At 40.0% G+C, this 14,591-nt stretch overlaps 1 protein-coding gene and 1 long non-coding RNA gene across 3 annotated transcripts in view; one reads left to right on the top strand and one right to left on the bottom strand.

Annotated features, from left to right (window-relative positions):
* Positions 1-11,507, bottom strand: part of ppm1e (protein phosphatase, Mg2+/Mn2+ dependent, 1E) — a 58,508-nt gene extending 47,001 nt beyond the window's left edge. Inside the window, exon 1 of one of the 2 annotated variants that reach the window (XM_014968802.2) lies at positions 11,323-11,507. In XM_014968802.2, the coding sequence (XP_014824288.2) occupies positions 11,323-11,507 (185 nt within the window). Of the gene's footprint in view, positions 1-668; positions 877-11,322 lie in introns of those variants that run through there. The other variant, XM_088012231.1, reaches the window with a different exon arrangement.
* LOC148155488 (uncharacterized) lies at positions 10,453-12,736 on the top strand. Its single transcript, XR_015765187.1, has 2 exons — positions 10,453-11,204; positions 11,332-12,736. It is a non-coding gene; the product is annotated as an uncharacterized LOC148155488 (long non-coding RNA).
* The last annotated feature ends 1,855 nt before the right edge of the window (positions 12,737-14,591 follow it).

The following is a 14,591-nucleotide window of genomic DNA, read 5'->3' as shown; positions in this document are numbered from 1 at the left end:
CAATGAAGTGTATGTTTTTATTCACACGCAAAATTAAACCAGCTCAATGTTGAACATGATCTGAATACAAAATGGCTGCCGGTAAATTAATAACTTAATGCAATTATCAAGAACCAACGATTGCTGCAAAGTCAGTAATTCAGTTTTTGTTTCCACTAGGGCTGTTGTGAACAAATCGAGTAATCTATCGATTATTCTTATGATGAATTGAGTAACCAGATAACAAAAATTAAATATTGGTAAATCTGGCATAACTCCAGAGTTACTATCGCATATTTGAGCTTCCCAAACAATAAGTTTTCTGTAGTTTAGAAAATTAACCTGTAACAATAATAGCTCACTTTAACCTTAAGAAAAGTTATACAACAATCTAAAATTATATTCAAGTTAACAATAAAGAGGCAGGCTCACAAAACGCTTATAAAAATGTCTATACTCCAGCTTTTAGTTTATGCATTCATCTCCAGTCAGTTTAATAGATGAACTCTGACCTTTCCCAGACATTTATAGCTTTGTGTTCATGTTAGGAGTTCGTCACAAAAACTCATCTACCAGGCATGTGACGTCAACATTCCAATAATGAAATTCATTTTCCTGTTCGTCCTACAGCTACACTTAGTTAATTATCTAATGCGCAGCCGCCCGCCGTGCTCCGTCTGTCCACTCACCTGTATAAATACACCTGCAGCAGCTCCAGGAGGAGAAAAGCTGCCGAACTCCAGGCATCGCTTCAGTCAAGGATGATTATTGGTCCCCGAAAAACGATGAAAACCCGGCATCATCATTGAGCAATAAAATCCTCCCAGACCGAACTTGAAAACTGGACGTTATGCTGCTAACACTTAGCTTTCGTCAACAACTCAGGCGGAAGTCAGAGCTCTGTGCAGCGCAAATAACGACCCGGCCGGAACACGGCGCGCTAAATATTAAAACATCATTTAACGAAGCTTCCAGGCAGATGATTTTCCTCAAGGAATTTTAATAATCGAGGAACTCGAATCATTCGAGGAATCGTTTAATGAATCAATTAATTAGAGAATAGAAGCGCAAAAAAATTTGCTGAAAAACACATTGAGAGTAAATAAACCAAATTGTACAAAAATCTAAATATTTGACATTTAAGATAAAAAAATTAATCTCTAAATATGTTTTACCCAAAACTCTGGCGGCAGTTTCAGCTTCACCTGCTATTATTTTATATTTGATGTATTTTTTGATACACTTTTTTATTTTTACTTTTTAAAATTCTTGATAGTTTCTTATTTTTTGTTCAAATACTGTAAAAATAAAAATCTATTAAGCACATTTTGCTATCCAATAATGAAAAAATTTATCATAAAATGATAATTTGGATGTTTTAGCTGGAGACTCATCTTTTGCTTCAAATGATCCAGGAAAGATGCTGCAACTTCAAAACGTTTTAAAAAACATTTGAAAAATTGTTATCTGCAGTTTTAATATTATATTCAGAGGATTTATTTAAGTCTTCAGATTTAATGTGGGTATTCTGGGAAATGGTGTTTTTACTCTCCTATCCAAAAGTAAACCAAGAGATTTGTGAATAAAACAGAAACAGAAGAAGGAATCATGTCAAACATTTGATTGAAAAACTATTTATCAGTTTGTGCAGAAAAACAAAGAAATAAAAGTCGATTTAGTGGGAAGTTATTCTAGTAGAGCCTTCGCATCAGCGTCTGCCTCAGCCTCTAAAACTCATCAGCACACACTCCTCTGACTGCACGCATGTGTGTGTGTGTGTGTGTGTGTGTGTGTGTGTGTGTGTGTGTGTGTGTGTGTGTGTGTGTGTGTGTGTGTGTGTGTGTGTGTGTGTGTGTGTGTGTGTGTGATGCCTGCAGTGGGAGGCCGGATCTACCCCCCTAACCTCCCAGCTGTGGGAGAGTTTCTGTTTAATGAGTCCAGAAAGGCTCTCCCCTCAATTACAATCCATCAGCTCCGTGTGTGTGTGTGTGTGTGTGTGCGTGCGTGTGTGTGTGCAGGATGCAGAGGGATCATTTAACATCCCTTCTTCAAATCATCAAATTATCTCGGGCTGAAACGATTCATCAGATTATTATTAATAATCAACTAATTTAGTAATAAATTCATGGTTAACTGAAGACGACTCAAAAAAGGACATTTACTGAAAAACCACATTCAGAGTTATGAAGCCAAAACTGAACAAAAATATACATTTTGGATTTTAGATGAAAACTCAACAATCAGATGCATTTAGGCAATGAAATGTTTATTTTCTTTTTCAGAATTTTATCGGCTCTAGCAGAGAGGAGATATGGAGCAAAGGTCATGAGGTCAGGATTTGACCCCGTGATGCCACGGTGAGGCCTGAGAGCTGTAACCTGGCAATACTTTTAAAATTAATTCAATTTCCTCTCTTTTTGCATCTAATTGATGTCTAATATTGTTTCAAACGTGATTAAACTGTTAAATGAAACATCTGATTAATCAATTAATCATCAGAATAATCTATAGACTAATCAATGAGATGATAGTGCAGCGCTAAATGCACCGACTGCTGATGGTCACTAACTTTTCATCCTGGAGAAACTTGGACTGTTCCCTTGGTTCAAACTGCTGAGTCAGCAAAACCAGATTTTATCCTCAGACCTGACAGAGATGGATCCAAACCGGATCCAAACCAGAACTGGATCCAAACCGGATCCAAACCAGAACTGGATCCAAACCGGTTCCAAACTATATCCGTTTAAACCAATTAAACGGTGATTATTGAGCAAAAAGCCGTTTTTTGTTTTGTCACCAGAGGAAAGAGATTCATCCGCAGCTGGAAATAAAATGTATGTATAATTCACATTTTATGCACAAAACTCCTGATTTCCTTCCTTTCCTTGAGCTTTTAATTTGGTCTAAAAAAAAAAACCCCACTAAGTTTAATTATTGAACTAAAACTTTGGCTTTATCAAAGGAATAAATTCATCCTAAGTTGTTTTTCTTTCCATAGAAAGTTCTCCCAGCTCAGATTCAACTTGTTCAGTTTTTCTTTTCCTTTCCCATAGAAAGTATTCCTAGTTCAGTGTTAACAGATTTTCCTGAGAGAAGTGATGAATTTATTGTTGCCAACTTCAGCTCTCTGTTTTCCTTTGCTACTATTAGCTTTGTGTTTTTCTTTTCCATAGAAAGTCAACCTGTTTGTTCAGAGTTTCCTCCAGGAAACTTGAACTCAGTTCCCTTTGACTGAATTGAACTGGATTCTCTATAACTGGCCATGAACTGGAGTTGATTATTTTGCTATTTGCTACATGTACCTGTACCCTACCCTAAACAAACTCAACAGAAATGAATCAGCAGGAGGTGAAAACAGTTTGACCAGTTTAGCAACATGTACCGTTTTCACCAGGCAGACCAGAATCATTGCATAAAACATTCAAAACATTAAAAGTATTAGAAACATTAAAACAGTTGTGGGCCACAAAATTTTAAACTAGAAATGCAAAAGGAATAGCGCAGCTAGCCGTTAGCTGCTAACGTGGCTAAAGTCGTAGCCACTTTAAAACATTTGATGAACTTTTTCTCAAATAGAGCACTTTACTTCTATAGAATAATAGATTACTCAATATTTGCTAATTGCACTAAATAAATAAAATGTATCGACTAATTAATGTTCTTATTTTTGTATTTTTTCCTGTTTGTGCCTCAGTAAGTTTGAGACTTAATTCAAGTTGAATTAATTGCATTTATTGCCAAACTGAGAGGAAAACATTAATGGTTCCTTTTATATGATACAATAAATCACAATAATAATAAATCACTCAATAATAATAATATTAATAATAAATCACACACACATACAGTAACTACAAATTCCTCAGATGTTTCTTCCAGCTGGTTTTAATGCACACACACCTCCAGACTCCCAACACACCAACTGCTTCAACCGCCCCCTATATGCGCACGCACACACACACACACACACACACACGGGGATCTCTCTCTTCTTGCTCTAGTCTATTATTAGATGTTCAACCCAGAGACAAACTAATGACACACTGGGATGAATCACCAGAGCTGCTGCCTCCAACTAGCAGCACATCCAGCGCAGCAGACAGGAAGCACACACACCATCACACACACACACCATCACACACACACACCATCACACACACACACACACACCATCACACACACACACCATCACACACACACACACCATCACACACACACACCACCACACACACACACACCATCACAAACACATACCATCACACACACACACACACACACACACCATCACACACACACAACCATCACACACACACACAACCATCACACACACACACACACCACCACACACACACACACACACACACACACACACACACACATCACACACACAGCAAGTCCTTCCCATGATGCCGTCTGGTCTCACCTGGCTGCAGGTTTTCACTGAAATTAATAAAAAATCTAAAATACAAAATGTTCAGTCTGGTAGTTTCACAGCAGGGAGTCTAAAGTTCAGTTTGGTAAATTTATCTTGATTTTTTATTTTATCCTGAGGATTTTTCACTCGGTTTGATTGGGAACCAAAAACTGAAACATTTGGATCATTTTCAGCTGCTGGTTTTTCTCAACACAGAAATTATAAAGAACAGAAACACAAAGATGAATTAAACTAGTTGTAGTTGGTTGTAGTTGATTATGGTTGGTTGTAGTTGATTATGGTTGGTTGTAGTTGGCTGTAGTTGATTATGGTTGGTTGTACTTGGTCGTAGTTGATTATGGTTGGTTGTACTTGGTCGTAGTTGATTATGGTTGGTTGTACTTGGTCGTAGTTGATTATGGTTGGTTGTACTTGGTCGTAGTTGATTATGGTTGGTTGTACTTGGTCGTAGTTGATTATGGTTGGTTGTACTTGGTCGTAGTTGATTATGGTTGGTTGTAGTTGATTATGGTTGGTTGTAGTTGGTCGTAGTTGATTATGGTTGGTGGTAGTTGATTATGGTTGGTTGTAGTTGGCCGTAGTTGATTATGGTTGGCTGTAGTTGATTATGGTTGGTTGTAGTTGGCCGTAGTTGATTATGGTTGGTTGTAGTTGATTATGGTTGGTTGTAGTTGGCCGTAGTTGATTATGGTTGGCTGTAGTTGATTATGGTTGGTTGTAGTTGGCCGTAGTTGATTATGGTTGGCTGTAGTTGATTATGGTTGGTTGTAGTTGGCCGTAGTTGATTATGGTTGGCTGTAGTTGATTATGGTTGGTTGTAGTTGATTATGGTTGGTTGTAGTTGGCCGTAGTTGATTATGGTTGGCTGTAGTTGATTATGGTTGGTTGTAGTTGGCCGTAGTTGATTATGGTTGGCTGTAGTTGATTATGGTTGGTTGTAGTTGGCCGTAGTTGATTATGGTTGGTTGTAGTTGATTATGGTTGGTTGTAGTTGATTATGGTTGGTTGTAGTTGGCCATAGTTGATTATGGTTGGCTGTAGTTGATTATGGTTGGTTGTAGTTGATTATGGTTGCTTGTAGTTGATTATGGTTGGTTGTAGTTGGCCGTAGTTGATTATGGTTAGCTGTAGTTGATTATGGTTGGCTGTAGTTGATTATGGTTGGCTGTAGTTGATTATGGTTGGTTGTAGTTGGCCGTAGTTGATTATGGTTGGCTGTAGTTGATTATGGTTGGTTGTAGTTGGCCGTAGTTGATTATGGTTGGCTGTAGTTGATTATGGTTGGTTGTAGTTGGCCATAGTTGATTATGGTTGGTTGTATTTGGCCGTAGTTGATTATGGTTGGTTGTAGTTGATTATGGTTGGTTGTAGTTGGCCATAGTTGATTATGGTTGGCTGTAGTTGATTATGGTTGGTTGTAGTTGATTATGGCTGGTTGTAGTTGGTTGTAGTTGATTATGGTTGGCTGTAGTTGATTATGGCTGGTTGTAGTTGGTTGTAGTTGATTATGGTTGGCTGTAGTTGATTATGGCTGGTTGTAGTTGGTTGTAGTTGATTATGGCTGGTTGTAGTTGGTTGTAGTTGATTATGGCTGGTTGTAGTTGGTTGTAGTTGATTATGGTTGGCTGTAGTTGGCCATAGTTGATTATGGTTGGCTGTAGTTGATTATGGTTGGTTGTAGTTGGCTGTAGTTGATTATGGTTGGTTGTAGTTGGTTGTAGGTGACGCATTGAACCAATTATGCCGTTCCTGCCAACTGGCCTCACAGGCTTTATTTCCAAATTATAACAGCTGTTTGTGAATTTTTGTGTCTGAATATTGAGCTGCTGGTGGGCTGCTCTAGCGCCCCCTTCTGCTGTGCTCAGCAGGTTTTCTGGCAGAATCCCTGGACAATATGACATGTTTTAATTTTGGTCTGAACTGAGCCTAGCGGACAATCACACTTTGATCCCAGTGGATGTGCTCTATTCAGGACTTTCTCAGGCTTGGAGCCAAATAACAGGAATGACTTCAGGATGTAATGATGGACAGGAAACATTCGCCTTAAAACAGCAACATGTTCAAACCAGCCACTGTTCATGAAGAAATGAATGATCGAGTCTGTCAACTATTGTTTTACAGCAATCAACATGATGGTTTTGATTTTGAAGTACTTACCACATCAAACTGAATGCTATTAACATAAAATAACAGGTTTTCATGAAGAAACACAGCCGTTTCATTGGTAAGCGCAACAAAAGTGGTGAATATGTTTTGCTTATTGACGGAATTTACCTCTTTATTAAATTATAACAGCACCAAACATCACAAAATGTTCCTCCAGTCGGGTAAATAAGTTGCTGAAAAACACAGCATGACTACTGAAGCTGATCTGTTCTGTTATTGTCTGATCACTGTTGTAAAAACCCACCTACACCTTTCTGCTCGACTGAAACGCGTTCAGCCTTCTGCTGGATCCAGGCGGGTCATTATTACCCAAGTCTGGTTGTTACTGTGACAACTGCTGCCACTGTGAAGGAAGTGTGGAAGACAAAGGAAACGCTGTCAAGTCTGCGTTTTCACTGCCAGTTCAGATGAGCGTGGCTCTAAGTGGCTGCAGCCGATGCTAATGGCCGATGCTAATGGCAGCTTAAGTGATACATTAGGTCTGAATGAGGCCTGAAATCTGATCCGTGTTCCTTCAAACTGAGTCCAAACAAACACGGAGCCAGGCGGCTCAGACATTTAGATTAAAGATGGAAAATAGTTTGATGGATAAAATATCGATTGGTTAAAACTGCAAAGCGTTTCTGGTGTTCTCTCTTTTCCTTTCCCATAGAAGGTTTTCCTGGCTCGGTGCTGAGTTTATCTCCTGGATTTCTGTTTGTTTCTGTCTGGCTATAAATATCAACACATAAATCCCTTTTATTGATTATTCAAATTTTCTATACTTTGAGGCTTAATTTTGTAATATCAGATTTTTTTTTCCACCAATGAACTTCTTGGGTTTCCATAGTGATGTTAGCCAAGAACCGCCATCTTGTTTTCCAGTCTGTTTATTTCATCTGAGTTCAGGTCAACTCACAGAAGAAATTATTAAAAGAAAAGCCTTTTTTAAATGGTGACCTATTCTGCTTCCTGTAAGAGGTCAGTTATATAAAACATGTTCACCATACTTTACACACCAAATCATTCTAAGATAATAAGATTTCAGTCTGAGCTGTTTTGAGCCCAGTTCACACTACGTGATTTCAGATTTGTCGGCCGATTTTCAAAACCTGAGAGGCCACACACACACTGGCCGACCAAATCGTAGGTAAGGCGTCGATCGGCCCGATCGTGCAGTGTGTGGCGTTCAGCCACACGGCAAGAGCAACACACCTGCTATGAACTGATTTCTCACCGGCGTTCAGATTCCAGACAGAAAATACAGTAAAAACCCAGGATATCACGAAAATTTAGAGTAAACAACCACGTCTGACAGCGTAGAAGCAGTAGCGACAGTTTGTAGCTTGTTTTGAACAGAAAAGGCGTTGGATAAAAACGTGGACACGGGGCGGCTTTATTTGCTGCGAGTTACGTTTTTTTCGTCTTTACCATTTGTGTGTTTAGATTATTTTCTGTTCTGTGGTTTCTTTAAGCTTCATCGGTTAATTAGTGTTTTCTGTTTTAATCTTTACAGTTACATTGAGAACAATGGGCACAAAATAATGGCTACAAGTCCAGTTATCCAATTCTAAAGCCAGGCATTAATCAATGTTTTACGAGTCAGCATCAAGTCCTGACTGAATGAAAATCATTAGAACCCATTTATGTCACGTTAATGATGAACAGCTGAAAAATTACCGGAATCAACTGCGGTAGCAATTTGGCTCCAACTCCTCTCCTTGTCATAATGTTGTTTCCACATATCATCTCCAATGTCTGCTGGACTTCCAGCTGTTTGGGATTTCCCTTCGTGTTTTCCCGTCAGAAAGCAGGAGGAGAATCCGGCTTTCTGATTGGCTACCTGTCACATTAAACAAGCTGCGTTAAGCTCCCATTCGGGGGAAAACCACAAGATGCGACAATCGGCTAAGACAACATGTTGAATAGTCCGATTTCAGATGGGAGCGGTCCGATGTTCTACCGACTGGACCCGATCAGTCGATTATCGCAAGGGACGATCTTAGAATGCAGAACGTTGTCATAAGGACAAATCGGGGCAAAAAATCATGTAGTTTGAACTGGGCTTAAGGGTCTCTGTCACTTTAAATCACAACAAGCTGCTGCTGGTCACACCCCCAACTCAACATTTACGCTCAAATGCGCAATTATGCAATCATACATCTTTGAAAAGCATCAGCCAACCAGAATGCAGCAAGTCAACAAGAAAACTCTTGACTTCCAGCAACCATTGTACAGAGCATAAAAACCAGCTGACCAATCGCTGGAGATCAGCTGGGGTTGCTAAGTAACGACACAGTGCCAGTTGAACGTGTTTTTAGAAACAGTGAAAACCAAAATGGAAGTTCAAAACCAAGCAAAATGTGACCTTTGCATTCACAAACCTCACCTGGTTAAGAAAATATGGTTTGAAGGTAAAAACAACTTGAGTAAAACTGCAATTTTCTCCTTTTTTCGTCACAAAGTTGAGATGCAGCAAAACCTAAAACTCACAAGAGTTCAGGAATTTTAAAATTACTAAAAGAAAACTCTAAAAGTCCATTAAAAGTGCAAACTTTGCATTAAATTATAATTTACAAAATCATGCAAAGTTGGAATTTTAATGGACTTTTAGAGCAACTTTGCATTAAAAGTGTCATTATTTACCGAATGACACTTCATGACGACGGTCATAGAGATTCATAAAGACTCGTTCATGTTTATAACAGGTGTTATGTCATGTTTATAACAGGTGTTATGTCATGTTTATGACAGTGTCATGTCAGTCTTATTCACACCCCTTCAGATAAAGTGATACCAATGATGTATTTAAAGTCAGCATATTATGAAAAATGATCTGGTCATTCAGCATTCAGTCAATGTTTTTATCTCTTTGTTCTCGCCTCCGACCCGCTGTGCTAACTCTGCTAACTCTGCTGCTTGTTTTCATTGTTTGGATGAAACAAGCTGTGGATTCTTCTCTTGACCCACAGCGAAATAAAAACGGATCGGCTCAAATCCAGACAGAAATCCAGTTCAGAATCTCAGATTGAAAATTGACGATCTGAGTTGGAAATATTTACCAAACAGCTGAAATGTTAATCTTTAGATGTGGAAACTTGCGGTGAACTAATTACAATTTTCTGGCCAATCGTAAATATTTAAAAAGCAAAATTGCAGATTCTGTTTTTATTTCCTTTTTTTTTGTCAGAAAAGTCATTAGATGAAGTCTCGATCTATTGTCAATGTGGCGGAGCAAAAGGGAAAGTGGATGATTTTTACACCTTAGAGGAGATAAATAAGGTTCATTTCACATGGAAATATTGGCCAATCACAGATTCCCCAAAATTAAGAAAATCAGGACCAATTTACCATCCCTCCAATTTATCAGTGCGATCCAAGTGGAAAGCTGGTTAAAAAAAAGAAAAAACTTTTTCACCCCAAAACAACTTCCAGCTGTAGGAGCAACAAAAAGTTTATCTGCTACAGATTAACTTAAAAAAGCAGAAATCAGATGCCTGCCACACTTTTCAGATGTTTGAAAAACCCTGTATGAATTGCTGGTCTATCATAAAACCTCATTAAAATAAACTGATGTTTGTATTTGCAGCTAATGATTATTTTAGTAACTGATTTTTCTGCAGATTATTCTGACATCCAGCAAATGTTTCATTTCACCACTTCAGGCTTATTGGAGTAAATTGATTCTTTTTTTTCTACCTACAGTTACATTAACCAATTAATAACTGGATAGGTACTTTAGTAGCAGATTCTTTTTACAGAATTAAATATGCAGCCAAAGTTTCTGAAATAAAAACATATTTGCAAACGTTTTTTATCTTAAATGTAAAATGTAAATATATTCTGTACAGCTGTGCTCTGATCGTCTTGTTCTTTTAGAAAATGTCTATTTTGAGTCTGTATACTCCAGTTGATGATTAATAGATCACTAAATTAGTTGACGAAAACTTCAACAATCGATTAATCACGATTAATGGTTTCAGCCCTAGTTGCAACGTGAAACGGAGCTCAGCATCCAGCTGGAGGGTGGAGGTTTCCTTCATGCCCCAAATGACCGGCCGGCTCCTCTTTCCAGCACAGTTTCTGCTCCTATTTTGGATTCTAAACCAGGCCAGGCGGCACCAGAGCGAAACGCTCCTCCAGTTTTCCTGGTTCCGGTTGAACATCCAGCAGCTGCCAGGTTAAAGCCCAACACTCCGAACTCTGCAGTAGGTTTTACTGGAGGAATCGGAACCTGGAGTTCCCTCCTGTTCAGGCTGCGTGTCTGCGCGGGTTTTTTAGTAACGATCTGCTGTAATAACATAACCGATGGTTATTTTTAGCCCGCGTGAAGATGCGCTCAGCAGCGATGGCTTCCTCCCCCCCTCCTACACCACCATGACGTTGTGCTGTTACGCAAAAGCAGGGGTTCACCTTTTGTAGACCTCCAGCTTCCACAGCACGAAGCCAGAACAGCAAAACGGCGCAGAAATGAGCGAATAAACGATCGAGATGCGCAAAGTGACGCGAGGCGCGCGCAGGGCAAAGCGGGAGAGGCGAGAATTAACTTCTGCTTTTGGCTCGATTTTATTCCCCACAGCGTCTCCGCATAGACTCTTGTCTGAACTTGGAGTAGGACACACCCTTCATCCCGTCCAAGCAGCAGGTAAGCATGAAGGTGTCAGAACCAGAAGAACCCAGTTTGGGAAAAAACAAACCAACCCGATGAAAACCTGAAACACGGAAACGCGCGCATGCCAGGACACAAAGTAAAGTCTCTTAACTATTTGTAGAGGTGCTGCAGGCACAGGTCCAGGCATTCCCCCTCCACCTCGTCCTCCGTCACCAGGTCCGACAAGGGGCGCATCGGCACCGGGTCGCCCTCCTGCAGAGGCAGCCTCATCTCCCGGACAAACAGCTCCAGGAACCGGCGGAAGGTTTTCTCCTCTGCTGCAGAGCCGGCCATCATTTCTCATTCCTGGGCAGAGACGGACACAAAGCACCAAGTTGTCTGAAAAAGGGAGCAGAGTGAGAACAGCCTGCACCTCCTGCTGCCGTCTTACCTGAATACCTGTGTAGAACCGGAGGAGCGGGGCCCGAGGACGGCCGGTGGTGTCGGAGCGGCGGACCGGGCTGGAGCGGCGAGCCGTGGATTAGACGGACTGGACGAGCTGTCACCGGCTGGACCGAGCCCCCATTCAGAGCCGAGCGGGAGCGCGCGCCGCGTTATCAGGGATTTCGGCTGATCAGGAGGCAGTGACGTCAGAGGGAAGACGGCGTTTGACGTGACCGCGCACGCAGCCAGCGCCGCTTGCTTTGACGTCCGAGAGCTTTTAGTCAACATGCCATCACGAAGGAGGATGAGTGTTGGGAGGAAGAGCAGTGACCTTGAAATGAAATCAAATCAAATCAGCAATCTCTCATGGACTTTTCTATTTTAATAAGTTAATCATTTATCATTCAGTCAGAGCTGCATGGAAGAGGAAAAAAGTATTCTGACGTTTTTCTCAGAATTTATTTCTCTTTCCATAAGCAAGAAAAAATGCTGGGAAAAAAACAATATTTAAATTCCTGTCAATGGCAAGAACACAAAGAATTCAGACTTTTTCTCAGATTGTTTATGCTGCATGAATAATTTTCTTCTGAATAAATATGAGACGATTTCCTGAAACAGTTATGTGATTATCTTCATAACAATATTACTGACATACACCAGCAAATGTTTGGGTATTTATTTGGATTTTGACCAATTGAATTAGAATCTGATCTGAAGGTTCAGGCCAGAGGTCAGAGGTCAGCCTGATCTGAAGATTATGTTTTTAAATTCTCTTTTCTTTTCGGCTTCAGCCTGTCGCTCACTAGAGACGCTAATCCCTCAGAGGGAGGAGAGTGAATGTGGAGCTTAAACCGTTAGTGGATCACATGACGTCAGCTGACCTTAAATAAGAGAAAAGGTCAGAGGTCAAACAGTTACACATACCGAACAGCAAAAACGTCCTGTTCCTATAAATTACATTGTTCTTTTAAAACTTGTAGTTTCTATGCTACACAGATTATATCATCCTTTTTTTCACATTTTTATTTTCTTATTTTTCTTATCCTTTAAAATCCTCCAGAGGATAGATGCTGCTTTAACACTAGAAGATACCAATGTATTTGTAATAATCCCTAATAAAGGAAATAAATATAAAGAAACAATTGTTAGTATTGTTTTTCATTCATTCTTTTTAAAACTTTTCATCATTTTTATTTTTTCATTTTTTCATTCCCTCTGGTTATTGACACCATGCAGCTGAAGCGATTTTTGCTCACACTTTTTTTTACTTTTTTTTCAGTTATATTGAGTAACCGTGGCAACAAAGATTGTTTTTACAGCTGGGAGCAGCTGATTGGCTGATTAGCATCTCAAAAGCTCAGCAAACTCCAGGCTTCATGCAGAGAGAAGCAGGAAGTGCAAATCTTCACGGATCAGATGTGTGACTATAACGTCTCTCTGCTTTCTAACAAAACAGCCAGAAAAGATTTAAGAGGTGCAACAAAAGCAATTGAAGTGGATTAGTAGAACTTGGGGTCATCCAGGATATTACTGAAGAAAATCGTCCGTTCTGCCCAGATATTGAGCTGTTAGAATCTCACAAACAGCAACAGCATTCAGTCAGAGGCGTCCTCAGATTCGTTGCGAGGTGAACTGCTACTGGAGATCCTTCGTGCCCACAGTGTCACCCACAACGGCTCTAAAGGTGCTTGGATGATGTGAGTTAGAAGAACATTTAATTTCACTTTGGGATAAATTACTTTTTTTTTTTATCTAACTGAATAAAGTAAAAGCATATCAGTTGAGGGGGCAGAAAGTTTTTCCAGCTCCGTAGTTTAACAGAAATCACCTGCAGTTCAGAGGAGACTCTGCGTCCTTTCCAGGACCAGCGTTCTGCCTCCAGCACGCTTCCCTCTGCATGTCCTGAATAACAGATTCCCTAGAGACGGATCGCGCCACTGCAATGATTTCTCCTTCTCTAACTTTATCCCAGAAAAGTCTCATCCTGAACACAGCACCAAGCTCACCTGCAGCACCAAGCTCACCCGCAGCACCAAGCTCACCTGCAGCACCAAGCTCACCCGCAGCACCAAGCTCACCCGCAGCACCAAGCTCACCCGCAGCACCAAGCTCACCTGCAGCACCAAGCTCACCTGCAGGCTGCTCACAGTCAGTTCATCTCAGACGATTCTTCTAAGAAACAGATAATTTTTATTAAGACTGGCTTCTAACAGGTTTTATGTTTCCTTTTAATTGTTCATTTTAAACTTTATTTAGCCAGGGAAGCTGATTGAGAACAAATCCTCTTTTTAACAATGACTTGTTCAGGAAATATAAAAACATCACACAGCAGAAAACAGAAGAATATCATAGAACAAAAATAAAAATACAACCAAATTTATACTGACTAAACCAGGAGTGCTCAAGTCCAGTCCTGCAACTTTTAGATACACATTTACTCCAACAGACCAGGATTGACTCTGATCAGACCCGGGTTAGGGTTAGAGGTTACAGGTCAGAGGTTGGGGGTCAGAGGTTAGCCTAACCTAACCCGTAAACTGGATTCAGGTGTGTTGAAGCATGAAGCACCTGGAAGCTGCAGGACAGAAGCTCTGGAGGACTTGAGTATCCCTGGACTAAACAAACTACAACATACAGGATAAGTCAACAGCTTTTCACTGAGTTGATAAAAATCAATATTGGAGTTAATCTTCTGAGCTTTGGTGTTTTTGCAAGTCGTTCCAATAATTGGTGCAGCAAAATGAAATGATTGGTCTATTGATGTAATTAATTTATTAGAATGTAAAATGCAGGTATTTCTGAAAAAATGGATGAGTGAGGCAACAGTAGGAAGGGTTTGGTTTTTCCAGTGATAGTTTAAAAGATTAATTTGTACCAATTTATTAATCTGGGTGAATGGAGTGATGGTCAGTTAACAAGACGACTATCATGGGTATTAAAACCTGTGGTGGATATTGATAAAATGTTTGATTTTGGATGTGTTCTGTTTTTATCAGT

This window comes from Poecilia mexicana, unplaced genomic scaffold (genome assembly GCF_051168715.1).
Source record: "Poecilia mexicana isolate PSO_F unplaced genomic scaffold, ASM5116871v1 scaffold_14, whole genome shotgun sequence".
NCBI lineage: Eukaryota > Metazoa > Chordata > Actinopteri > Cyprinodontiformes > Poeciliidae > Poecilia > Poecilia mexicana.
This window is presented reverse-complemented; position numbering and strand designations above follow the sequence as displayed.